Source organism: Chironomus tepperi, unplaced genomic scaffold (genome assembly GCF_022539635.2).
Source record: "Chironomus tepperi strain 1889 unplaced genomic scaffold, CSIRO-AGI_Ctep_v1 contig_454, whole genome shotgun sequence".
NCBI classification, from domain to species: Eukaryota; Metazoa; Arthropoda; class Insecta; order Diptera; family Chironomidae; genus Chironomus; species Chironomus tepperi.
This window is the reverse complement of record NW_027226576.1, coordinates 347,628-374,872: the sequence shown is the minus strand read 5'-3', so window position 1 is coordinate 374,872 and position 27,245 is coordinate 347,628. Positions and strand designations below refer to the sequence as shown.

At 27.1% G+C, this 27,245-nt stretch overlaps 5 protein-coding genes across 5 annotated transcripts; 3 read left to right on the top strand and 2 right to left on the bottom strand.

Annotated features, from left to right (window-relative positions):
- The first annotated feature begins 2,241 nt into the window (after positions 1-2,241).
- On the top strand, positions 2,242-12,719 carry LOC139098848 (breast cancer anti-estrogen resistance protein 3 homolog). Its single transcript, XM_070651191.1, has 11 exons — positions 2,242-2,431; positions 6,757-6,996; positions 7,435-7,516; positions 8,724-8,787; positions 8,852-9,106; positions 9,513-9,544; positions 9,612-9,706; positions 9,787-10,878; positions 10,936-11,400; positions 11,467-11,671; positions 11,725-12,719. Exons 1-11 carry the CDS (start codon positions 2,389-2,391, stop codon positions 11,867-11,869), a joined length of 2,718 nt encoding a protein of 905 aa, XP_070507292.1. The 5' UTR covers positions 2,242-2,388; the 3' UTR covers positions 11,870-12,719.
- Positions 12,720-13,029: 310 nt separating this feature from the next.
- TfIIB (transcription factor IIB) lies at positions 13,030-14,769 on the bottom strand. The gene is made up of 6 exons (XM_070651170.1): positions 14,616-14,769; positions 14,411-14,518; positions 14,115-14,188; positions 13,960-14,046; positions 13,391-13,887; positions 13,030-13,330 (listed from the first exon to the last, which is right to left on the bottom strand). Exons 1-6 carry the CDS (start codon positions 14,630-14,632, stop codon positions 13,169-13,171), a joined length of 945 nt encoding a protein of 314 aa, XP_070507271.1. The 5' UTR covers positions 14,633-14,769; the 3' UTR covers positions 13,030-13,168.
- A 94-nt stretch (positions 14,770-14,863) lies between these two features.
- beta4GalNAcTB (beta1,4-N-acetylgalactosaminyltransferase B) lies at positions 14,864-16,419 on the top strand. Its single transcript, XM_070651169.1, has 5 exons — positions 14,864-15,088; positions 15,153-15,243; positions 15,309-15,415; positions 15,482-15,808; positions 15,862-16,419. Exons 1-5 carry the CDS (start codon positions 14,897-14,899, stop codon positions 16,105-16,107), a joined length of 963 nt encoding a protein of 320 aa, XP_070507270.1. The 5' UTR covers positions 14,864-14,896; the 3' UTR covers positions 16,108-16,419.
- Setd3 (SET domain containing 3) lies at positions 16,292-19,055 on the top strand. Its single transcript, XM_070651168.1, has 3 exons — positions 16,292-16,419; positions 16,542-16,866; positions 16,930-19,055. The coding sequence occupies exons 2-3, from the start codon at positions 16,555-16,557 to the stop codon at positions 18,079-18,081; spliced, it is 1,464 nt and encodes a 487-aa protein (XP_070507269.1). The 5' UTR covers positions 16,292-16,419; positions 16,542-16,554; the 3' UTR covers positions 18,082-19,055.
- Positions 19,056-21,837: 2,782 nt separating this feature from the next.
- LOC139098836 (sodium/potassium-transporting ATPase subunit beta-2-like) lies at positions 21,838-26,478 on the bottom strand. The gene is made up of 5 exons (XM_070651174.1): positions 26,265-26,478; positions 26,006-26,167; positions 24,913-25,164; positions 24,396-24,848; positions 21,838-24,328 (listed from the first exon to the last, which is right to left on the bottom strand). Exons 2-5 carry the CDS (start codon positions 26,133-26,135, stop codon positions 24,216-24,218), a joined length of 948 nt encoding a protein of 315 aa, XP_070507275.1. The 5' UTR covers positions 26,136-26,167; positions 26,265-26,478; the 3' UTR covers positions 21,838-24,215.
- Between the last annotated feature and the right edge of the window lie 767 nt (positions 26,479-27,245).

The following is a 27,245-nucleotide window of genomic DNA, read 5'->3' as shown; positions in this document are numbered from 1 at the left end:
TGTCTTCTGTGCGGGAAATCTGTAAATATTTCCGGAATTTGTTCAATAAAACACTCGATCCACGTTTATTTCGAATCCCTTATTTTATTTAATCCAGATCTTTATAAAAACAAAAGTTAATTGAAAAAATTTGGCTCTAAATTTAATTAAAAACTCACTTTTGAAAAATATTGTATTATTCTCACACTAAAATGTAAACAAAGAGGACAAAAACTACTTTCGTTCAATTTAACGAATATAATTCAAACAAAATTCGAAAATAGAAAAGCCGTTAATTCAAAAATGATCGTTTATATGAGAAAATTCAAAAGTGAAAATGAATAATCCAAAATATTTAAAAGTATGTCACATATTTAAGTGACAGTCTTCTATTATATTAATGTTTGATTTTTATACGTAAGGAATATGTTCAAGGACATAGTCAGAACATTAGCAAATTTAAGAGACTATCTATCGGGGTAGCGGTTTTGACCACAACCTGATCAATCCCCTGAATTTACGTTATAAGCCAGTGGCTTATCGGAAGAAAAAAGTTTTCAAAATCGTAAAAAAAAGCTTAATAACGAGTAATGGCTTAGTAAAAAAATGTAAACAAATGAAGAGAAAACATAAATTTTCATGGAAATCTTAAAAATTATTAATTTTTTCTAGTCCTTACAGATTGTTTATAATCAAATGTGTCATTTAAAATCGGAAAATTTATTTTATCTAGTTTAATTAATGACTTTTTGGTAGTGGCTTATTAACGGATACAAAATTTTTCCAGAGTCAAATTTCTTTACTAAACCAGTGGCTTATAACGTAAATTCGGGGTATTATAAATTTGTTTCGCGTTTTATAGGTTTCGAGGAGCAATCTACACAGTTTGCAAGTCATTCGTGGATAAAGTTTTCATAAATTGTATTATTGAATTTTTAAAATGCGTATCAAGTAGACGCGCTTGTTCGATATATTGCTGGTTTTATCTACAACCTCAACAAATTCGTATAATTTAGTTAAGCTAATTTGTTCAGACTGGTTAACTTGCTGTGTACCGCAAAATGATTTTATGCAAATTTATGAAATGCGGCGAAATTTTATCTGAACAGTTGCGACACTTTTTCAGATTTATTTTATGTTATAGCAATTCTCATCCTCATAAAATATATGTATAAAATTTTACATATGATGTTACATAAAAAATTATTTTTGCTACATTATTGATAAAGTCGACATTTACAGGCATTTATTTTTATTCAATTATATCTCTTAAGGATTGATCTATGTATCAAATTAAAGTCCGGATGTAACAACAAAAAAAACGAGCAATTCGTTAAGACAACATGTGTATTTAATATGCTTATCAACATTTTATTAAGCATGTAATTCCATAGTGATTTTTACGACCATATAAACGCTTAACAACATTATGTAAATTTGCAAAAATAAGAAAACTGTTGAAAATTCCCCAAGATACTAATAATCGTTTATTTCTGAGATTTAGATTGACTCATAAAAACATTCAATATTTGATATTGCATGATCTGGTTTTGTGATGTAATTTTTATCCTATCATCTTTTGAAATTATTCCTCGAACGCTTTTTTCTGAATTAAAACCAATGACGTTTTTTGCTGTGATTATAATATTATTTGTGATATGTGATTTCTACTGACATAATCAAAAAGAGCTTTTTTAAATACATTAAGAGAAGAGTGTACATCTGTATCACTTCTTAGATAGTCGTCTGTTGGTATTTATCTATATCAATGAGAATATTTATACTAGTACGATATGAAGTCAATCAACACTGAAGCATAGACAAAAAAAAACACATGTATGATTACTTCGACTTGTATAACGTGATTTAGTTGAAAAGAATTCATACTTGTACTTTAGAATGTCAACATCTGTAAATTTTCATAAATTATTTTTGCAAAATCGAAAGTATTTGTATTGAGTTGCCGGTGTTACCGCTTAGTTTCACATCCTGAGCAAAATCAGTTAAAGATGTTGATGAAAAAAAAACTTTCTTTGGTTTTTTTTAGAAGAAGTTCTTTTATAAATATTAATTATTTTTTACAATGTATTGTTAAATTACTTAGTTAAGAATCATTAATAATTTAGTATTATATGTTGTATATTTAAAATACAGATTTCACACTATTCCAACTACAAATATCTTTTTAAAGACACAAACAAGTATTATTTCTTTTCTGTATTGTGTTTGTTTATTATTATGATCAGTACGTTTGATCAAGTTTAAGAATAGACGTAAAATTTAAAAAAAAGATTATTGAAAATAATAGTGCATGGATTTAGTAACAATGCTGATTTATATGGAAATGTTCATTTACCGAAATTAAAAATAATAATTTGATCAAGTTAATTGTGTTAAATTTGTGTCAAAATGGGGAAGTCTGGGAGCAAATTAAATAAAACCAAAAGTCAAAGTATGTGATTTTCTCAACTATTCGGAATTTTTCCTTTTTGTTTAGAATTTTATTAATATAAACAATAATAATTTTTCCATTAAAATACATGTTGCTCTAGGGATAAGATAATTAAAGCGGGAAATTCTTCTCACTTTATTATAGATGTTTATTTTTTACTAAGGCGCTATCAAAAAATGTGTAGATTGGAGAGAGTATAAAAACAATTTCAATCTCATACATTTTAATTAATTCTAATGGAATTGAATATGAAACTTTTAATTGAGCAAAATATCAACAGCACTTCATTTCAAACGAGCTCAATTCTGATCGCAATTTATACAGGAAAAGAAGAGTGGGAGAGAGAAAGAAAACAAAAATAAAACAATGAGAAATTGATTTAATAATTTATTTCAATTACGAATTACTGGGAGGTTTATTATTCAAATGAGTTTCTCAATTTCATTACTATGCTACTGATTTTTCATGCGAAATTAATTGACGCCTTATATACAACAAGTACATTGCTATAAAGTATATAGATATGTATTTTGAATCACTTAAATCTCCGTTCCACATTTAAACTTGAATTTTTTCCCCCAAGTATATTTGAAAATGATCTTATTCGCTAACATATTTAAATTACAAGGTACTTCGAAAATAAAAGAAGTTTTTTTTATCAATCAAAACTGTTTTCCTTAAAAATCATAAAAAAATTTCGGTCAAAATTTGCTTACAAATTGTTAATTTCTACTAATAAAATTCCTGAAATAAAACCTGAAAATAAAACGTGCAAAAAAATCTGTAAAAGATCACAAAAAATCAATACATTAAACATTTTTAACGCATTTTCCTGAAAGAAAAAAACAAAAGTTGTCCATATCTGTTTGTCTTTGCACTGTCGCTGAGAATACTTCACTAGTTTAATTTTTTCAAAGCGTTGTTAGATTAGGCCAGTAGAATTCGAATAATTTTTTTTTTTTTTTTAAAAATTTGATTACGTTATATTAACATACATCCTTATTATAATTGCATTCCCGAAATCCCGGTCCCAGAAAATTTTCGGGACTCGGGACCCGAGTTTTTCCCGGTCTGGGTCCCGGTATCGGCAAAGCATACCTCAAATCTTAACTTATCTAGCACCTTTTCTATCTTATACAATGTTTTTGGATGTTTTTTTTTCACATTGATATTTTTTGAGGAAAAAACAGCATTTTTAAACGCTTTTTTAATCGTTTAATTAAATATTAAATATTGACTTTTGAAGTAAAAATAATCAAAAATATTATAAATTTCTTATAAATGTGAAAAATTCTATTGAAAAAGTATTTTAATTAGAAAAGGAGAAATTTTCAATGTAAATTCATTGGATGAATTTAAATTTTCGGATTTTGAATTGTTTAATCATGATTTAAACATGATCTTCATTGATTAAATAGTTCTTAATATTTTATAATTTTGCGTGCGAAAAATGCGCTTACGTGATTTTTAAAAGACCACATCTATACTCGTTTTCTCATTTGATGAATAAATCACAATACTTATTCAATATTTACAGTCAAATAAAGAACTGACTGCAGTTTTTTTGACCACCAAAAATAATGAATGAAATACAAACAACACATATACGCAAGTTTTTAAACGTGTAGAGCAGCACAAAAAAAATATTCATAAATTTTGAGATTTTTCGAATTAATGCGACAATTTGTGTGTCTGTACCGAAATAATTTTATATGTAAATAGCAGATTTAAATAATTTTATGTTGTTTTTTTTTTTTTACAAAAGTTATAGAGTTAAATCTCATTAAGGACTTAGCACTAATGAGATTTATAAAGCAACATTGTAGAAATATCGAAATTATTTAAAATAATCTTATATAAAAATAGGTAAATAAACAATAAATAAAAATATTTTAAAATCAAAGTTTTTGATATAACAATTTTTATAGCAGTTATAAATCTTCATAAATCTAAAACTACTCAACACTTTAGAATAACTTTCAACGATAAATGACAATAAGTATGATAGAAAAGTGGTATCAAAAAAGATAAAAAGAGAAATCAGAACATGCCAAACCATCACTAATGGCTCTGAATATGAGAAATAAGATAGTGATGTGAAACGACAATCAAAATTCTCTTCTTAAAGTGTCGTGAATCCATTAAACTTAACAACATGTTTCTTCATCATGCTTTGTTATGTGAAAAACATTTTCATATTTTAATGTTATTTCTCGGTCTTCTGTTTCCGAATTTTTTTCACTATCATCAGATGCATAGCGTTGTCACATATATTTTCATTTTTATCTTCATGGTAATAATAAAACATATGCGACTAGCACAATTCATCACTTTAGCAAAAATTATCCCTTTGAAGATTATACATATGACATAAACGAGTAAATTGAATTTTTCAGTAATTTATTTTTTATTTTAAAATATGAAGAATACTTTTTTAAGATAATAAGAGAATAATCAAAAGCTTTCATACAATGATTTATTTTTTCAAAGCCAACCCATCGAAGGCTGTGCCTTTTTATTCAATCATAAACCTTTTAAGAGTTTTATTTAAAAACTAAGTTAAAATAGCAATTCCTTGAAAACTTGTTACTTTTTGCAAATTTCAATCAGTCATAAATTTTTAAACGGGTTGAAAATCTAACTTGTGAAGCAAATTAATGCTCGAATAATTTAATTAGAAGGCCAGGCAATCATCATTTTTGAATAAGCATTTGATTATTAATAAAATTTATTAAAAAATATATCTCGAGTTCTAAAGAATCTCAATTTTATTATTTAAATATCAAGTTCAATGATGATAAGATTGACAATTGAAATGAGCCGTCAAGAAAGTTTGATTTGTGATTGAAGTCCTGTTAATAAAGTCAGTGAATGAAAAAATGGAAGAAAAATATAAATGTTTGTAAATAAAAAAATTGCTGTCGCCTGAAATAAAAAAAGCAGTGGCATGAATCTAGCTTAGCTGAACAATGTCTGTATTGAATTGAACGTGAAGGGTGAAGGTTTTATGTTCTGAAAAATTATTTGTTTGTTTAGGAAAATATTTTTATTTTTACTGCTAGTTTTTTATGCTTGAAGCATCAGTGAACAATTGGTTTGAAGAATTTTTTTTTTTCATTATTCAACTTTTTTCGTTATTTATTTTCTTTTCCTTCTTTTAATTAAAAACATGCGTAATTATTCAATAAAAGGAAATTTATGGATATAGTTCAATTTGCGCTTTCAAAAATCAAAAAAGTGAACAGAAGAAAGAGAAATAGAAGTAAAAAGTTTTTCAACACCTCACAAAAAGGCAGCGAATAAATTAATTTATAGGACCTTTTGGCTTTAACGAGCGACAAGTTTATCACACCACCGCAAAACAAAGCACTTAATGGTACTTTTGAAAAATTAAGTGGCAAACGTTGAATAAATCAGTAGTTTGTATCCAAAAGCGAGCAATACGTAAAAGCCACATATTGCTGTATACATACACGTGCACGTATCACATGAACAAATAAATTTTGTTCTGCAAATTGCTTTTAACGAGAAAGTTTTTTTTTTTTGCTGTTTTTTGTCGGAAAATGCGAAGTGGTCTATAAAATAAAGCAGGAGCCGAAAACACATTTTTCGATAAGGAATTTTTATTGGCATTTTTCTGCTGAAAACAATGGTACCATTAAAATATTCTCTTCTTTTCCTAGGAGGTCGTTTTGTGTAGATAAGAAACATTAACATATATACAAAGCCTGAGAAGGCAATTTCCATAAAATCTGAATATTCAAAGATGATAGTGTTAAAATTTCATCAAGGAATTCCTTTAAAGTTAAATATATTTTTTCTCAATTCAAATTAATTTGATTTCCTATTAAATGTTTATAAATTCAAAAAATTTAAGAATTTCATTATTTTTTGGATTTTGAAAAAACACATAGGTATAAAAAATATACTGACATATTTTTCATTAACTCAAAACGGAAATAATGATAATACATTTGTCACATTGCTTTATCGTAAAACAAATAACAGAAAATTAGAAGCGGAAAGTCTCAAAAGTGCACTGAAAAAATTCTTTTCTAATATCAAACCGGTATTTTGGTAATCAATCATTGTTTCATTTCCGTTCACTTCATTAGACTCGCCATTCATTTTGATTAGCTGATGAAAGAATGAAAAATTTTATACTGTCTACAGGGGTTTTGATAAATTAATGTTTGTCTCCGTTGTTTGATTTTCACGTTAAGAAATAAAAAAATTAAAATCACGATAGAATGAAAAAAAAATAGTTTAAAATTGTGATTTGTAAATTATCTAAGTTTAATTTATTAATTAATTTATTTACACAGGTATGGCGTGGAGTTTTAGATTTGCATCACAAAGAAAGAAGAGAAAAGTTATAATCAACGAAACTATTAATATTCATGATTGGCTTCAAAGACTCAACTTAAGTGAATATGAAGATAATTTCAAATATTTTGAAGCTGTTGAAGAATTATTAAGTTATAAAGAAATAGATTTTATACAATTAGGTATTAACAATTCATCACATCGTTCAAGAATAATTGCAAGTTTGTCAGCATTAGTAGGTAGGTTAATTATATTACTTTAGTTAAAATAACGTTCCATAAAAAAACAAATATTTATCGATAAAGCAAAAATTTAAAAATTAAATCGTTGTTAAATGCATTTTAAGATAAATATTCTGAACATGTGATAATAGGTATTAGCAATACATGTCTAAAATAATTCATGATAGGTTTCAAATATGATAATTGATTTTTCAAAAGCGTTTACTTATGCACAACTAAAGCTATTTTAAATAAGAAAATTTTAATCAATGATTAAAACTAGTAGAAAGCAGAGTTGAATAGTTATTTGCTATCGTTTGAATTCGTGTTAAAGAGGATGAACGTCTTTTTTGAAAAAAGAACATTATGTTGTATACCAATAAGTACATATAAAATTTTTTTAGATAAAAGATAACTAAAACGTTGATAAAATGTTTTTTTTTTTTTTTTATTTAGAAAATTTTTCTAAACCAATTTCCCAAAGAAGTACCACATTTTCAAATATAACTGAAGTCAATCATGGTGAAATTGATTTGCTGTAAGTATTTAACTTAAATTTTTCTTGGATATATTTTTTTGTCAAATAGTTTGTCATCTGGTGAAATAATTAAAAACAGTGTTGATGCCTGTGTTTACCAAACCAAATAACCTTAGCGATATAAAAGAGTAATCACAGATGAGATAAAATTTTAAAATTAAGAAAAACGAGGTAAAATCTCAAAAAAATCTTGAAATTTAAATTTGTTCAAACATATTTTGTGATTTTTTAAAATTAGCTTTATTATTTTTAATATGCTTATATTTATGTACATTATTTCGTCAAACTTTTTTTTCGGAAATTTTTAAATTTAACAACATAAAAGATGATATATTTTACTGGCAATTCAAAATCAAAACGTTTTGGAAAACAAATGACTGGAATAGCTTTATCATACAAACGAATCATGCGCATGAGGGTTTTTAAATCGATATTTAGAAAAATAACATTTCCAACACTGGAAATCTTTCATTCACGAAAATGTTATTTACCTTTTGTAAATTTAAAATGCACCTTTTATTTATTTTTATTATTTTTTATTTGCACATTTATTTTAATACTTATTCTATTACCTTTCACAAAATCCATTCTCCATAAATTCAGTTTTTAATATAAATTAACACGCATAAACCAGCATTGTTTTGGTAGGGTGCAAAATAACAGCTACATATACGTGCTATTTCCAATGAATGGAATGAAGTGGTTGTATTTTCCCACACACATCAATAATAGTTCCTTCAAACCATTTTCCTTCTTACCATTAGATTTGGGATGTTTTCTGAATAAAACAGTTGTATTTACATACAATCTTTTTTTTATATAATATTTTTAATAAATTCTGGTTAAAAAAAGTTAAAGAATTCAGGAGGATCAAAGGGAGTGTATTAACAAGACTTTTTAATAAAATATATTAATCAGTTCATACAAAAAAGTTCATACTAAAAAATATAGTGAAAAAGTTGGGTGGGTGAATGTTTTTTTTTTTCTCAGGAAAATAAATCTAAGAAATTTAAGTTGAACAATTTTTATAAATTTAATTCGAAAACCCCTAAATAATCAACCACATAGAGAAAGTATAAAAGAAAACAAAATTTGTCATATGACTAAGGTACATTTATAAAGAAATAAATATTTTAATTTTTCCGTGACACCTATATAAGGTAAAATAAACTAAAACTAATATGAAAAATTATTTTCCTTTTTTAAGGTATGAAGAATTAGGAGTAAAAAAACAAGACCATAGTAAAAGCCTGTGCGACATTATTAATATGGTACGATAGCTCAATTTTTGAAAGTTTTTTTTCTTTTGTTAATATTTTAAATCTTAATTTTAAGGAGTGCTCTTCCCCTTTACTTGAATCATCACAAGATGCATTAGCTTTAAAAAAAGCATTGGAATGGGAACTTGCATTGGATTCAAGGGATTTGAGATCTCACGCTTGGTATCATGGCCCGATATCAAGGCAACGAGCAGAAGAAATACTTAAAATTGAGGGAGACTTTATAGTACGAGATTGTGTATCACAACCTGGAAATTATGTACTGTCCTGTAAAGGAAAACATCAGATACTTCACTTTGTTATTAATAAGGTAAATCTTTCTAATTTTTAGCGCATATTTCTAAACTTGTTTGCAAAAGAGAGCTCAATAATACACTATGTTCGATTGACGAGGATAAGATTTTCATGAATTACCTAAGTACCTAATGGTTTTTAATTTCAAACAACTTTTAATTGAACATTTCAATTTTTTTCAAAAACAATTTGAATTCCAAAAATCATTAAATGACGAAAGCTTTTATTATTCAATAATTTCATCCGGATGAAATTTCTTTTGTTCGAATGAATTTTTTTTTTGTGTAAAAAGTTTTACTAAAAACTGAAAGTTATTAATTTATAAGAAATTTGCAAATTGCTGGCATTTATTTCTAAAATCTGCTAAAATTTTGAAAAATGAAAGAACTTTTATTTAAAAACAATTAAATCATGAATTTTAGCTTGTCCTTCAACCAGAAACTGTTTACGAAAGGTAAAATTTGTTAAATTGTTTAAAGATTTTATTTATTTTTAAAACTGTGTCTTATTGATTTTATTAGAATACAATATCAGTTTGAAGATGAACCCTTTGATACTGTGCCAGATTTGATAACTTTCTATGTTGGCTCTGGAAAAGCGATCTCAGCTGCATCAGGTATGATTCCACAATTTTATTTCTTAGCAATTTAAAAGTTATTTAGACGTTTCTTTTTTCATTATTTTTTATATTTTAAGGTGCTCGCATACAGTCTCCATGTAACCGTTTATGTCCTTTATCATATTACGCCAGTAAGTTTGGTATACCATATAGTTCAAGCAATTCAAGTCTTGGAAGTGGATTAACTTCTCCTTTGCCCAGTTCAGCATCACGATTTAACCAAACCAATACATATCGCAGTCCAATGTCATCGCCTCCGCGAACTAAACGTGATATACCTCCTCGTTTACCATCTAAAAAACAAAGGTCTCAATCTTTAACACCATCTCAGTCACAAATTCAACGTACTCTAACTTCCGATAATCATAACAGTGGTGATGGTGTTATTCGAAATGGGGACCTAACTTCATATAAAACTAACATAATGCAGCTTGAAAACTGTACAAATACAGATGCAATTTTAAAGAATAGCGATGAGAATCATGAACCAAACATACAATTAAAAATGACAGTTGACCAAAACCAGCATAGTGCTGATGGAGTAATTAATGGAAATCATTTCAATGCAAAAGCTACTGGAAATATTGTAAAAGACTTACGATTTACAAGTAATTCACTTCCTCGTAATCAAATCACAAATAATGGAAGACAAATTCCACCCAGAGCATCTAGTTTAAGTCGTGATACAAGTAATTCTTCTATAAATAAAAATGAAGAAATTCCGCCTCCGAAACCAGTGAAAGATAGAGGGAAAGATGATCCCGTCCATCGAGTGGCCTCATATCATGCTAGTGGCTCGGATTCTGGAAATGGAAGTGGAGATTCTGCTCAAAGTTTACCAACTGGTGAAGAAATTTTGCAAAATCGATGTGGAGTTATTATAAAAAATCCTCGTTTTATGCAAAATTCTATGTCATCTATAACTTTAAAAAGTTTCGCAGACATTGATCCAATTGCTGCGGAAGAAACTTTGAGATCAATGGAAATTCCATATATAGAGCAGATGTCTAATTTTGATGTTGACAATTTTCATACAGTTTTATTGCCATGTAGCGATTTCAAACCATTGGACAGTGGAACTTTAACAACGTTTCGAATGATGATAAGTGAAACAAGTCCAAGAATTATAGCTCTTACAATCACACGAGTTGATATAAAACTTATTTTAGGTAAGAAACTTTAACTTTAACCTATTATGTAACGACAAAACTTTTTCCCCCTAATAGGAAATCTCGAAGATTTGAAACATAAAAATCCATTAGAAATCACAGGATTAGAAAAAATAATGTTCGAGCATGGAAAACAGTTTAGACGCGATCTAATAGAGAGGACTCAGTGCCTAAAATTACTAGTAGCAGTAACAATTTTGACTTGCCCCACAGATGAAGAACGAGCTGAAATTTTAAACAAATGGATTCAAATTGCAATAGATGCAAAAACATCTGTTGGAAATTTGTTTGCATTCAGCACAATTATGCTTGGCTTATGTATGCCACAGATTCAAAAATTAGAAGGAACTTGGTATTTGCTTAGACAAAAGTTTACAGATAGTGCATTTAACTTTGAAGCAAAGCTGAGGCCAATATTAAAAAGCATGAATGATTGTTCGAATCCTCAAGCTCCAAATACCACTATTCCTCATATTCTTCCATACATATTAATAAAGGATCGCACAATAGATGATTTGCTTGGTAATATTAATATTATATTGACAGCATATCATTGCAAATAAATAATTAATTATTAATTCTTCATAGATGCATCAATTCCACAATCATCTTTAATTAAAGCCTGTATTACACCATTAGAGACAACTACTCAGGATTTTGGGTTTGGTATTCTGTTTTTGCATCTTGATGCAGCTCGAGGATTTGGCAACAATTTACCACTTTATAGGCAAAATGCTAAAATTGTCATGAGCGAGCACAGTCGTGTCGACACTTTGTTGGAAGAAGCTTTTCGGTAAAATGTTAAATTATACGTTTAAACTTTAGCTTTATTTTGTATATTTTTAGAACCGAATTTCACATCAAATTTCTTTGGGGGAGTAAGGGAGCTTTAGCACCAACTGAAGAGCGACACACAAAATTTGAGCAGGTTCTAGGAATGATGGCTGATAAGCTATCCATCAAACACGAATCAGATATTCCTATACAGTAATTTTTAATAATAATCTTTAATCTAATCATTATCATGAAAATTCTAGTCCTAGTGACATACTTCATAATCAAAATATTAAGGGACATACATCAAAAGAATAAAATAATCCTATAATCTATCTATTAACTAAACAGAAAGAAAAGAATCAGACATTAAATTTGATAGTAATTGACGAAATTACTTAGAATTAAGAAAATTTTTCATTCTGAATCTCTAACGGCCACATTATTATAAACTGTCGTAAGCTAATTATTTTATATAAAAAGAATTATTATATAAAAATAATTTGGAACCTTATTTGGTTTGATACAAATAGCAATATGTTTTGAAAATTTACTAATCAAAATAGCAGATTTACACAATGAACATAAATAATGAGGAAATATTCGCGGTTTATAATACATTTTTAATGCTGAAAATTGAACTGTAACTTTTTTTTATTATTCAACACTGTTTCAAGGCTCACTAATAATTTTTTCTGAACGACAAACTCATAATAGAAATTTTTATATTCATATCCATTGTTATCATGAAAACTTTCATACATTTCTAATAAATACGAGTCGATGAATCGTTACAACGGTAGAAATAAGCTAATGTATAAATGTGATCAATATATGCATTACTGGTAAATTTCATTAAACTACAGTTCTTTTACAATTGTTTTGATAAGCAAGATTGAGTTTTATTCATATACACATACGTGACTATCATTTTTGAGACCGAACTAGGTATATTTATATTTTATACTATTAATATTTAGAGTTGCTCATTTGCATTTTCTTCGTCATCAGTACTATGAAAGATTTTTTTAACATTTCTTTGTTATCAAAAAAAAAAATGAAAATTTAGAGATCCTTATAAAGAACACTAACTAAACTTTAGTTTGAGCTGATTTTTTTTAATAAGAAATTATTAAAAATAAACATTTTTAAAATAAACTGGAAATGAACAACTTTAAATTTAAATTTGCGTAAAGTTTTGTTTTAAAGTTAAGTGAAATTTCCATTTAGGTATACAGAAAAAATGAATCGATTGTCATCAAGAAAAAAAAAAGAACAATAAATAAAGTAAAATAATGAAATTAATTTTTTTGTAAATAAATAAAATAAATCTACACACAACAAATCTGAAATTTGTGACAACTATAATATCAAGACTTTTGTCGAGTTTGAGAATATCATTTTTATTAATAACGTTAAATTCCTTTACATTCTTAAAAGTAACTTTTACTTATAAAATAGGCAATATAAAGTATTCATTAAAACTTGGAAAAAAGGAACCTTAATGATAAATTGTCTACAACAAAGGAAGTTGTTCGATTGGTGTTGCAAAAGGAAAGTCATCTGGAAAAAGGGCTTTTGCATGGCCATACATTAATTTGTATGATTGACGAATTGTAGCTTCAGCAACACCAGCAATGTCTCCGATCTCTTTGTGTGTTTTCTTCATTTCAGAAGCCTTAAAAAAATCCGATTTAAAAAGGACTAATATTAAAAAGAAATCATTTTTTAAAATTACCTGTGATGCCATATAAATCGCAGCTGCTGCAACAGAAATGGGAGATCGTCCAGCAACGATGTCCATTTCGACAGCTTTCCTCGCAATATGAGTAGCTGCTCGTTGAACATAATTTGGTAAGACTAAATTTGCACAGAAACGTGACATAAAATCTGCAGTTGTAATAAGATCCACGGAAGTGGCTAAAGCCTTTAGTGTTAATTTAAAGCATCTTCCAATTTCTTTTTTGCTAACACGGCTAATGGCACAAATCTCTTTGAACGTTCGAGGGACCCCTTCTTGTCGACATGCTATATACAAACAAGCAGACGCTTTTGCATCGTTCGATCTTCCTTTTAAACTTTTTCCATCATGTACTTGTTTGAAAAGATTATTGGCTCGATCAACGATAGTTTTTGGAAGATTAATGCGATCTGCCATCGAACTTATTTCTTTGAATGCTGTTATCAAGGCACGGTCTGAACTACTCATTGTTCGTCTATTTTGGTATTTTGCAGCTATTAAGCATATTTATATTTAAATTATCGATAAAAAATTGTAATATTTTCTTTTTTTAATGAAATACATACATCCAAATGAGTCAAATGATGCACTTCCTGTTCCTGGCCCAATAATTGTGGATAGATCTCCACCACTTAGTAAAGGATTTTCAGGACCTATTAAAGTGAATAATATATAATTAAATATTTTTTAAAATTATTAACTAAAATATTTAATTCATTACCGCCAACACGAGATGGATCTATTGAATTCTTTTCGTTACTAAATGTTCTCCACTCAGATCCTACATCAATTACTCTGAAAATTGGAAATAATTTAATTGAAAAATTTCTTGTAGGTAAATTAAAATTGATTTTTCATTGCACTCAAAAGACTAATGTTTGATCAAAAATAAAGGGAATTTAGTAACTTTGTAATTATCGATGAGAAGTTATATTGTAAAAATCTATTCGAGCAAACTTGAAAGTTTGATTACATCGAATAATGTAACAATACGAATAATGTAATAATTTTTTTTACCTATCACCAACAATTAAGCCACATTCTGAACAAATCATATCACCAGCACGATAATCTTCAATCAAAGGAGCATCTGGATGATGGATACAGACCACACGGTCCTTAAAGCTGGAAAAAAATAATGAATATAAATTAAAAAAAAAAATTTTTTTGTTATTTTCAACCTTAAGTTATTATGACGAATAAATAAGTTATTTTTACACACCTTGACGTGCTTGCCATTATTATTAAAGTATCAGTTTAATTTATAAAAATTAAAGTATAGTCTTTCTGAAACTTTCAATTAAATTGTCTTATTGTGAATTGGTACACAGTTTGTGTTTTATTGTGGATAGTTTATGGAGCAAAATATTTAAAATTCTAAAAGACGTTATTCATCTTTTGCTTAACGGTTATCCAACTTTTTAAAATTTATTCGTTTAACCGTTTGTCTAGTAAAAATATCTGTTTACTTTAATTTATTTATCTATTTTTCAATTTAATAAAATGCGATTAAAAAACCAAATATTACTGCAAATTAATAAGTATCATATACTTTATTTAGCATTATTTCTTTATTTTATCTGGCCATCAAGATTTGCAATGATTTATTATGAGAATTTGAATCTTGACGATATTTTTGATAACTTGTTAAAGAAAACTACTAAAAATTCTAGTATTACTGATAAAATTAACTGTGTAAGTATTATAATATTTAATTATAAGTTACACATACACATTATACCTACACTATATTTTTTAGAATTATGATGAACTATTTGAAAAAAATCAATTTTTTTACAAGGATCCATTTTCATCAGAACTTCTTAACAAAGCTGAAATAAAGCAAGGAGGTAATTTATTTTTATTAGGTACTTAAGTAATAAAATAATATTAATTTTTTTAAATAATATGATAGGAGAATATTGGCCTGAGAACTGTAATACTTTATTTTCCGTTGCTATTATTGTTCCTTACCGAAATCGAGCTAATCAATTGAAATCATTTCTTCGGTACATGCATAATGTAAGATCAATTTTGTCTCTTGTAAGATCAATTGATATATTCTCATTATTAATTTTATATTTGTAGTATTTGAGAAAACAGCAAATCCATTACAAAATCTTTATTGTCGAGCAGGCAGATTCAAAAGCCTTTAATAGAGCAAAACTTTTTAATATCGGTGCAAAGTATGCACTTCGTGAAAATTTTCCTTGTCTGATTATGCAGGATGTTGACTTGATGCCTTTAAGATTAGGAAATATTTATGCATGTACAGAAAGACCTCGACATATGAGTTCAGCACTTGACATTTTTCGTTTTAATTTGCCTTACTATGGATTATTCGGAGGTGCTATTGCAATGACTTCAGATAGTTTTATTCATATAAATGGATTTTCAAATATGTTTCAAGGATGGGTATGAAAAATTTGGATTATTAATATTTGTCTTATTTTAATAATTTCATTTAGGGAGGTGAAGATGATGACATTTATGCTCGACTTGTTAATAAGAAATATAGAATCATTAGATTCAACCCATCTGTCGCTCAATATACTATGCTTAAGCATAGTAAAGAAATACCTAGTCCAGAACGATATCAGTTTCTTCGCAGCGGTTATTTACGATTTGATACGGACGGCCTGAATTCTTTAGTTTTTCGAGAAATTAGTTTAAAACCATTAGATTTATACACAAACATTTTAGTTGAAGTTTAGAATTATTAATTCTGATAAACAATCAGTAATTAGGAGAGAATGTATCTGATCTCTAGCATTACGCACACAAATTTGCACCTTTGTAACATTTAAATTTTTAAAGCAAGGGCAAATAATAATACTCGAAATCGTTACTTAGTAACATATCATTATTAATATGAATAAAATTCAACACTGATAGATAGAATGTAGATATAAATGTTTTTCTCTATTTTACATGAATTGTTATCCCCCTACCTACGATTCCCAAAATAAAAATACATTTGATTGTGGATAATTCTTAATTCTTAAGCATAAATAAGAAAATAACAAGTAAGTAATAATAAACATAATTAAAAGATGATACAATTATCTGTAATCTAAATTACTAAATGAATCAAATTTATAGATCTAAAAATTAATTATTCATTTGTTTTGATCTTCTCCTTTTTTAGTAAAAATAAAAAAATGGGAAAGAAAAGTGAAAAATCGCGTGGAAATTTATCACAAAACAAGAGGAATGAATTAAAGCTCTTGTCCGATGCAATTCTAGTAAAATCTCGAGATAAGTCCAATGATCCAAATCAAGAATTTGAGATTTATAATGAGATTTACAATTTATTGGAGCGAATTATGAAAATTGAAAGTGAAATCAAAGTTCCATTTAAATCGTCCCGATCGGAAAAAGCTATAGAAAATTTTATCGGCTGGTGTGTAAACGAAGGAGCTAAGTTTGACAAGATTGAGTTGAAAGATATACCAGATTATGGACTTGGATTGGTAAATTTTTATCACACTTTATCAATCATTATGAATAATATTTAATTTAATTAATATTTTTAGGTATCAAAGGAAAGCCTTAATGAAGGAGAAATTTTTATAGAGATCCCTCAAAACATGATCTTCTCTTACAGTAAAATTGAAAATAGTATACCAAACGTATTGAAACAAAAAATATTTTCTGATTGCCCACTTTTCGAAAATATGTCGAATGTTAAGCTGGCTCTTGCTTTAATGATTGAACGCATGAATAATCAAAGTAAATTTAAACCGTATTTTGATGTTCTACCAAATAAGTTTAGTACTGTTCTCTACTTTACACCTACTGAAATGAAGGAACTTCAAGGAACTTCAGCATTTTCATCGGCAATTAAACAAGTCAAATATATATCCGCTCAATATGCTTTTCTCTATAAATATTTGATGATAACAACAAATGACTCAATTATGGAGGAATTAAGAGATAACTTTACGTACGAGTTTTATCGTTGGGCCGTAAGCTGCGTAATGACTCGACAGAATATAATACCTAAGGATGATGGACTAAATGAGTCAGCTTTGATAATTTTGTGGGACATGGCTAATCACACAAATGGAGACATCAATACCCAATATAATAATGAAACTCATCAAATTGAAAGTTTTTGCATGAAAAATTTTAAGGCTGGCGAACAAATAACTATTTCATATGGAAATAGATCAAATGAAGACTTTTTAGTTCACAATGGGTTTGTTTTTAAAGAAAATACAAACACTGATCTTTTTGTGAAATTAAATTTGAACAAATCAGATCCTCTTTATGAAAATCGTGTGACTCTTCTCAAAAAAATAGGATTAAGTGACCTTCAAAACTATAAAATATCACCTGAACTTTCTAATGAAGTTTTAGGATTTATAAGAGTATTTAATATGAACAAAGAACAATTAGATGATTGGATGAAAGCCGATGAGATTTTTGTGAAGGAATTGCTCAAACCAAATTTAGATCTTGGAAATGCTTTTGAAATAAAGATATTTCAATCTTTATTAATTCGTGTGAAAATACTATTAAAATTGTATCCTACTAAGTTAGATGATGATATAGTTTTGTTAAAATCTGGGAATTTGTCAAAAGTTAAGTCAATGTTGGTTCAATATCGACTGATTGAGAAAAATATTTTGATAAATGTTGAGTGTTCTTTACAGAATAAGCTCAAACAGTTAAATAGTAACTGATTTGCTTATAATTTTTAATTACGGATCTTTGCATAATTATTACTTACTAATTTTTATAAATAAAAATATTAATAAAAGTGTTAATTATGAAATAATTTATTTTAAATTCCTGCTTTCATAATTCAAGTGCCAAAACAAAATAAAAAAAACGGCGCGAATAGGAATTAAGAGTAATTCTAAATCGTGACTGAATTACCGGGTAGGTTCTAATGAATATTTTATGTAGCTAGCGTGAAGCTATTAAAACAAATATCATTGTTATATTGATTTATTATCTGTACAATAATCAATCTCTGTTGTCGCGCGGCACAACTGAAAGATTTATGATTTATTTGCATTTAAAATATTTTAGCTATTGAAATAATCCCATAAAGATCTTAATTCGATACAAAGTGTTGCTGACCTTTACAAGCCTTTATATGTAAGAAATATACGGTATTGTATCATTTTAAAATAAGAGCGAGAAAATCACATCAAGTGCTCGTAGATTTCGTATGAGTCATATACCGGTTAGCCGCTAAGATATTATCAAGCAATGGCGAGCGTGTGCGAACAATCAAATTTCCTATATTACAACATTAATCACAATTAATAAGTTTGTATTTACTCATATATGTTTCCAGGAGTGAAATAAAATTATTTAACTTATTAAAAATTCGTGCTACTTAATTTATTGATAAATGCTTCCGTAAATAAACCTTATTCTGGTAATACTAAAACGAACACCTTCTTGAAATAATTAGTTTACGGTTCCAATACAATCTTGCGTATTCATTTCTGATTGTTAAGGAAATAAGAGAAAAACATAATCAGATAAAATTAATGCTACTCCAATGTCAATTCTTGGTGGCAAACTTATTTAGACTTGCAATAATAACAATAATTTAAACTTCCAAATGTAGAATTATCGATATTTTCAGTCACGAACTTCTATTTTTCTCTTTTGCCAGCTGATTCCAATTTGCTATTTTTCAACCTATAAATGAAAAATAGTCGAAAATGAAAAAGAAATATTTAATTAGTTTATTTTTTATTTTTGTATTTAAATTGAATAAAAATTTAAGCACTAAAGGCGAAGGACACCACTTAATGTATACGTATTGTAACAATTATAATTGTTTCTGCAAATTGAGAGATTTAGTTCGAGGAAATATACATAGAAAACTTGTTGAATAATAAAAAAAATCATTCAACAATAAAACATTAATGAAGACTACTATCAGATTAAGAAATTGGTCCCTCACGAGCATTATAATACTTAGATAAATGTTTCAAACATTTCAACTTCAGTTATGCTTTTTAGTATTTAATTCAAGGTTCAACATTTATTATCTTAGTGTTATAAAAAAATTATTTAAAAGTAAATTTAGAATGATACCACCAATCTACATGTTGATTACGCCAAAATTATAAATTATAAATAAATCCCAAAAGTCCACATTCACGACACTTTACTTGCACCAGATCCAAGGATGTACATGTGTAGTATGGTCAATGCCCAGTATTAAATCTTGAGTGTGAGAACACTGTTGGTTGAAACAGGACAGAAGCTCAAATTAGTAATGGACTAGGGACACAATTGACGATAGTCACGAGGGCTACAAATTTGTCCTTTTCTGCGCATTTTTATTATTATATTATTTAGTTAAAAGCAGAGCTTGAGTCGACTTGAGCCGATTTCAACCATATCGACTTCGAGCTCTGGTTAAAAGTTATGGATTGATCTTTTTTTTGAACTTCAATACCATTATGGTAAAATAAGGTTCCTTCAATGCTTGGTGGGGGATTATTCTAGTAATTAATATTTTAAATTTGAAGGTCGCTCACGTGTGGTCTTACACGATGAAGATTTATTAGTCTGATGATAAGAATCGCGTGTGGATATACGCGGTATAAAAAATTATGTTGCAGAACTGTAATAAGAAAATTTTCTCTCAGAAACTAAAATTGAATATGATGTATTAGTATAACTAAATCTAGGGATTATATCAATATATCAATTAAAGACAACATTTTGTCTTATTCTTATTAGAAAGTAAAGTTTAGATTAATCTTATTTACTCCAGACATGCCAATCAAATTTTTATTTTATTTTAACCTGTGTAAGTAGAAACCGCACCTGTAAAAACTAATTTGCTTATGTGCGCACATTTTTAATAAATTAATTGATTTCTTTCACATGAATCGTACCTTTCGTAAATCACTATAATATAAATTTTATTATCTATTTTAAGTAATCAAGTACGGGTAGACTTAAATCGTTTAAAAAAAATCAATTTCGTGCCACTAAATACGAGTTATAATAAGAAAACCTTACATGAAGATTATTATTACCTCATATAGTCACTAATCTGAAAGTAGATTGAAATATTTTTTTTTCTATTTCTCATGGTAGCAAAATACCTGTTATAAGGCTTGGTCTAATTTTGTCAAAAATTGGTCCAATAACATAGACGTCCGTCATTCTCAAAAATGTAATTAATAATTAAATTTAATGATTTTTCTGACATTTCAAATGACGATGCCCGTGAAAATAGATCGAAATATTGTTACGTTTAATCTATGAAAAGAGTCATTAACAAGTTCAAACGAAATTGTTGCTTATTATCAATTAAATTGTTTAAGTGATTGGAATAAAAGGCAGGTTTTTTTTGGGATTGGCATTAAATTTCAGCTTAAGCTAATTTCATTCGAGATCTCATATTTTACAACCTTTTGATATTACTCATTCATAATTTGGGAGGAAACAAATTAATGATACTTTATGATTCGAGGTTACTATTTTTACGAGCATAATACTGAATAGTACATTGATTTGAAGCTTTAATGACAGCTAAGAAATTTTTTTACAATTCATTTACCATTTTATAACCTTCAAAATTTTCTGAAGTCCCAAACTTCTCGAAAGTAAAAGTCTTCTAAAACTTCATAATGCAAACCAAACTTAAACTACAAATTCATGTGTCCAAATGTAATTCTTACTATCATTTGGTATAATCCCTTCTAAATAATTATATAATAAATTGACATTGTAAACAGTATAATTTGAGTAATTTTGTAAATTACTATTCCAATTTTTATTTAAGTCGAAATAAGCAAATATTCTTTGAGTTTTAGTGTCATGATTATAAGTGGCAATTGTTTTCAAAATAAGATGAAAAAAATTTTGAGTTAGCTATTAAGTAATGGTGCTAATGGCTTTTGTTATATTTCTTATATGCAGTACTGTATATGCTATTCTTTTACGTTAAACAATCAAGTACAAAGAACTCATAAAATAGGAATAAGAAAATATAAAAAGAAAGACATATAAAAATGTCATGGAGTCAATTGTTTTAGTTCAATAATTTATGCCAGACTATGCAAAAAATTATAATAAAATAAGAACTATCGAATTATGACCTTTTTTCGGTGGTACATTTCCATACAATAATAAATTAATTCATTAAACAATAATACATTGGCTGGTTATGCAAATCAGTATTACCAAAGTCTCTAAACTTTGCAGTGAAGTAAAAAAAAATATCAGTTTATAATGTATTGAGAAATAATCTAAATTTATGATTGTTTAATGTAATTACCTTGTTTGTTAGATTTGTCTCTTGAAAATTCGCAAATTTTTAACTAATAATGACGATTATAAATTTTAACTGCAAAACCTATTTGAAAATTAAGTTCTAAAACCCCTTTTTTTTTTTTGAAGAAAGCTGAATTTTTATTAAAATTCAATCATTATAAGAAATTGAATACAATAAATTTAAGAATTAGTCAAAGATTGTTATTTTATTGCGTGATTGGTTCGTAAACGTTCTTTATTTAACTATTGTATTGAACTAATAAAAAAAATTTGTGACACTACTGTTTTGTATAAAATATTAGGATTCTTGCAGTTTCCATTTTTCAATTTAAAGTTTGAAGTTTTAGCATAGCTTTTTAACTTTTTTTTTTTTAATTTTCGAGCCTAATATTTATTTTTGCATCGAGCTATGTGAATTACACATAACATAAATTTTCAAAAATGAACTGGTTGACAAAGGATGTCGTTTCGTTTGAAATTTCAAGACTTATTTTTTATTTACTGTTTGTGAAACCAAAAAAAGTGTAATTAAAGCTCTGAATCTTTATTGTTTAATTCTATTTAAATTAAAAATGTACTTTTTTTTTATTGTTAAATTAAATTTGAATAGTTCTAATTCGATTTATTTAGCAAATTTGCTAGTAACGTTTTTAAAATGTTTTTGCGTTTTCAATATGATATTGAGCTCTAATTATGAATTGTCTTAACACATTATGCATCGAACATACAAACGCTTTTTTAATATACTAATTCTAATATTTTGGCTTTAAATTTTTTCTCATAATTTAAGGATTATATTAATTAAATATTACAAATAAGTTTATCCAATATTCAGTTTATTTAATCCGATGAATCCAATAACGTTTCCCCGAGTGGACAAAAATACGTTAAAACTAATCATTAACTGGACATCAACTTGCCCTTAATTTTCTTTAATGTATTTTGTCTTCTCGAGATCAATATTTGTTTAAACTTGAGTTGAGTTTTTGCAGCAAGGAAAGAACATACGAACGAACAAGATTTTGTTGAAAATTTAAATAGCCATTGAAAATCTCTAATATTTTAGTAAAAGTATAAAGTTAGGTTTTTGAGTGTAGTGTGTTATAATTGGGCAAAAAAAGCTTTCGCAGAAGAGAATTTGTAGGCACATAATTTCTCATTTTATTCGTTAAGATGTCTTTTCTTGACTGATAAAAGAATAATTTATAAATAATTTTTTCCCTTAAAGTATCAAAAATTAATACATGATTACTCTTATAACAGACAAATATGAACGATAAAGTGAAAAGAGAAAACATCGCATGAGTTTTGAGCAAAAGAATCTCATAAGTAATTGAGTTTGTTATGTATTTAAACGTTAGTTAAGAAAGCTCAGATTTTTTGAAAGTATTAGGGTCAAAAAATTTAATATTTGGTTAGTATATCTAGATACTACAAATTTCTGTTTCTAATCATTAATTTACTTTAATTTAGTACCTACATGTATTATTTTCTGAACTTCTCGATGGTGTTTCTATTCTAAATATTTTTGTTTCTCTTACTTTTTATTTTAGTAATTAAAGTTAAAATTTTTTAATTTTCATAATTTTACTTTTTTGCAATTAGAATTTATTTCTCTACTAAATAACTTTTTGTTGTTTTAAATGTTTGTTTTTTTTCCTAGAACATCATTCGTTAGACAAAACTATTTGAATATATTTTTCAGTAAATAAGAATTTTCATAAAAAAATTCAGTATATGATGCATTTTTATAATATATGTTGAACCCATTTGTTATACAATTTTGATTGATTTGTACTTACAGAAAAGTGGTCATGAATAATAAGGTAAATCTTTTGCTATCATTTGAGATTGTTCATTCGAGTTTAGATATATATTTTTTCTTTTAATTTTTCTACTTTTAATTTCTTTCATTAACAAGTTTTCATTCAATTTGTTTTCCAAAAGTTTCGATTACAAACGAAATTTTCAATTTTTATAAGCTTTCCTAAAACATCTAACAATAATAAACAAAAATTAATTTTTAAATAATGCAACAAAATATAAAAGGTTTTAAATTTTTAACTAATTTTTACATGAAAAATTAAAACAATTTCTATATCTTATGGAAAAAAAGGACGGAAAAATTACAGTAATAAATAATTGATAAATACTATTACAACAAAATAATGTCAACCAACTACACTGATCCCGTCACAAGAAAATTTCTCTATCATAAATATTATTATTTTATTGAATTTTGTTTCGCAATTATCATATATGTGTTCACAACATGAGTTAACTGAGTAGATTGTTTGTAAAATCTCATCCTACATTCAAAAAGCAACAATTTTTATTTGCTATATCGTCGAGATAGATTGATGGATTTTTTATAAATTTTTAGTTCATTTTATCAAAAGATGCAAATTAATTTTCCTTTTAGGATTCAAATAGTTTTCTCATAAAGTCTCAAACACATATACGCATAATTTTTTAATAAATATTATTTTGCTAAAGCTATTTAAAAATGAAGATCGTTCTCATATTAAGCGAAAATTAAGACGTTCTGTTAAATGCCTTATTTAGGCTCATCAACCATCAATTCAAAATGAACTGAACCTCTACGATCACTTCGATCATGAACAATATTTTTCGACCATGCTTTGCATTCAATGTTTATAAGAACTCCGGCTAAAATTGTAAATAAAGTAAACAAATTATTATTGAATATTAAAATAATATAAAATGAATGGCATACTTTTCACAGATGAAAACTGAACTGCAACAAGAGGTTGCAAGTATCCTTCACTATTCATAAATGGGAAATAATTTCCCAAAAATCCTTGTTCTGATCCCAAACTGTAATAGCTGATACTGTTTCCCAGATTTTCAATATCTGCTGGATTTTCACCTTCACAAGATACCCAAACAACATTCAAATCTTTTTTGGAGCTTTCTCTGCTTTTAATGTGGCTCTTTAACGTTTCATGCATTTCTGGATCTAATTCTGATGATTGGTTATAATATTCCGGAAGCCAATTGTAAATCTTATTAAGCTTTAGGAAAATACATGGTCGCCCTTCAGGATAGCCAAATTTCCTTTCAGATGTGCAAGGAGAAAATGCATTGAGATTTATTTCACATGATTCGCCTTGATCTGGCTTCTTCTTTTTACAATCAATACGAGATTTACCATCATTAGGATTGAAGCCTTATAATAATAAAAAATATTTCATAACTTTAATAAACTCAAAAATAGTATTATAACAAATTACCTTTCAAAAATTTATCAAGTTCTTCTACCCAGTAATCAGTATTTTGTTTTTCATACCATACCAAAGTACTTTCAACGTTTGATTCTGGAGGCATTGGACGAAATCCTAATCCTGGATTAGTTCCAATCAAACTTTCCTTCAATTCATACTTTGGTCTGCCGTCTTTTAATGTTGAAGTAAATATAAGAAACAAGGCTACGAAAAATGCCGACAAGATAACGTAAAAGATGATGTAGAAAATCAAGATTTTTGCTGCAAATTAATAGAATATATAAAATTATTATTTGGTGCATATTTAAAAAGCATTAAAAATTTAAAACTATGCGTAACTAAATTGATATTAATTTAAATGAATCAAGTTAGATATTATAATAATAAAAAATATTTATCTTCTTCTTTATAAATTTATTTATATAGGTAATCCATTCTGATAGTCATGACGTAAAATTATTACAATTCATGACCTTTATCTGTTCAAAGATTTATACTTAGTGAGTGTGTATGAATAGAAATTTTCTCGACATTGGTCGTATTAATGAAAACATTTTTCTCCCGCGACGATGAATTTTCACGTTGATCTATTTTTAATACCGAAAAAAATATGAGCAAAAAAATTTGGGAATACACAGAAAATTATGGATTTTAATTAGGTAATATAATAAGCAAAGTCCACATTTTTAATCAATTCTCAAAAATGTAATTTTATACTAAGTTAACATACAGGAGAAATAAACATAATTTTGCACATGAATTCCACTCGTTAATTGCATGTCAACACACCTATACGACACGAATATGCTGCATATCATTTTTTTCTTGGAATAATTAAAAATTTTTCACTTAAATTTATTCATCATTCAAGACGAAAATTGTATTTAATGCACAATATATACAGCACATTTTAAATGATTCGATAAAATTATGATAGGCACATTTTTTTAAAAGAAATTTTCTTCTTAAAATAGATTTATATAATCAGACTCAGTATATAAAATGTAATTAATTAACATAATTCACATATATGTATACGCATTTATAAAATTAGGATTATTAAAGGAAAACAAAAACTAAAAAAAATTACTAATTTACTCACCCCAACTACCACTCGTTCTACCCATAAACTGCTTTGTTTCAGGATTCCATAAAAATTGTTTGAATCCTGTCCATGCTCCAAGTTTTTCAGGACGATTGAAATAATCGCCAGTTTTGGTTTTATCCGCCATTATTTTCCGAATTTATTTTATACTGCTATCAACTGTCGTTTAATGATTTATAAAAATTTATAATTAATTTTTCATTCTGAATTTGCAATGATTAATTCTGTATTTCAAAGTAGTCTCTTTATATTATACCTATAGATTTTTTGCTTTGTTCTAACACTCCTTAATAAAAGATGTTTGAACTAACATTTAAAACAACTAAAATCAAATTTCCTTTAGTTTATTGAAATTTTGACTTCTATTTCACAATTTTTATCTGGTTTAAATCCAGAGAATAAATATGGAAAAAATATTGAGATTTTTTTCAGTCGTTGTGAACGCAACGCTTCAAACGGAAAACTGGTGATGAAAATTCTGTGAAGCGGAGGAAAATTTTTTCTTCTTATTTTTGATTCATCAAAATTGAGTAAAAGAACATTTTTAACGCAGATTTTCCCAAAGGATTGTAATTTAAACGCAAATTAAATCGTTAAACTCTTAATTATGTTTAATACAGTAATTTTATAAATTCAGAAATTTTTAAAAGTTTAGAAATAAAAAATTAAAAAATTGCTTTTTCATAAAATTATAATTTTATAAATGCGTTTCTAATAAGGTACACATTTACATTCAGTTTAACTTTTCGTTTTTCCGTCATGCAATATAAAATATTTTCCTTGTATAAATGTGTGCGTAGTTACTGAAAAGAAAAAAAATTCTCTTATACGCTCTCTATAGAACATGCGGAAAATTATCGCAACGTAGTAGAAAGTACTTGTTTGCAGTTTTGTTATCATGCTCTGGATTTTGCGCATATTTGAGGAGAGTTTTAAATTCTTGGTATGCTTGCGTATATTTGAACATCTTCTCGATTAAGAACAAAAACAAACTAGAATTGAGTGGAATAAAGAAAAGAAGAGTATGAAAAATATGAGATGAACTGAAAGCAAAAGTAGAGGTTATCCACCATGAAAAGTGTGTCAAGAGTTCAAGTTATTATAAAGAGCATTATTTGCTCTTTTTTTATATAAGAGCATGCGTTTTAATTTAAATCTTTCTCAGCATTTCATCACTTACTATTAATAATTGAGAGAATATTGACAACAAATGAGGGATTGTTAAATATTACGTATA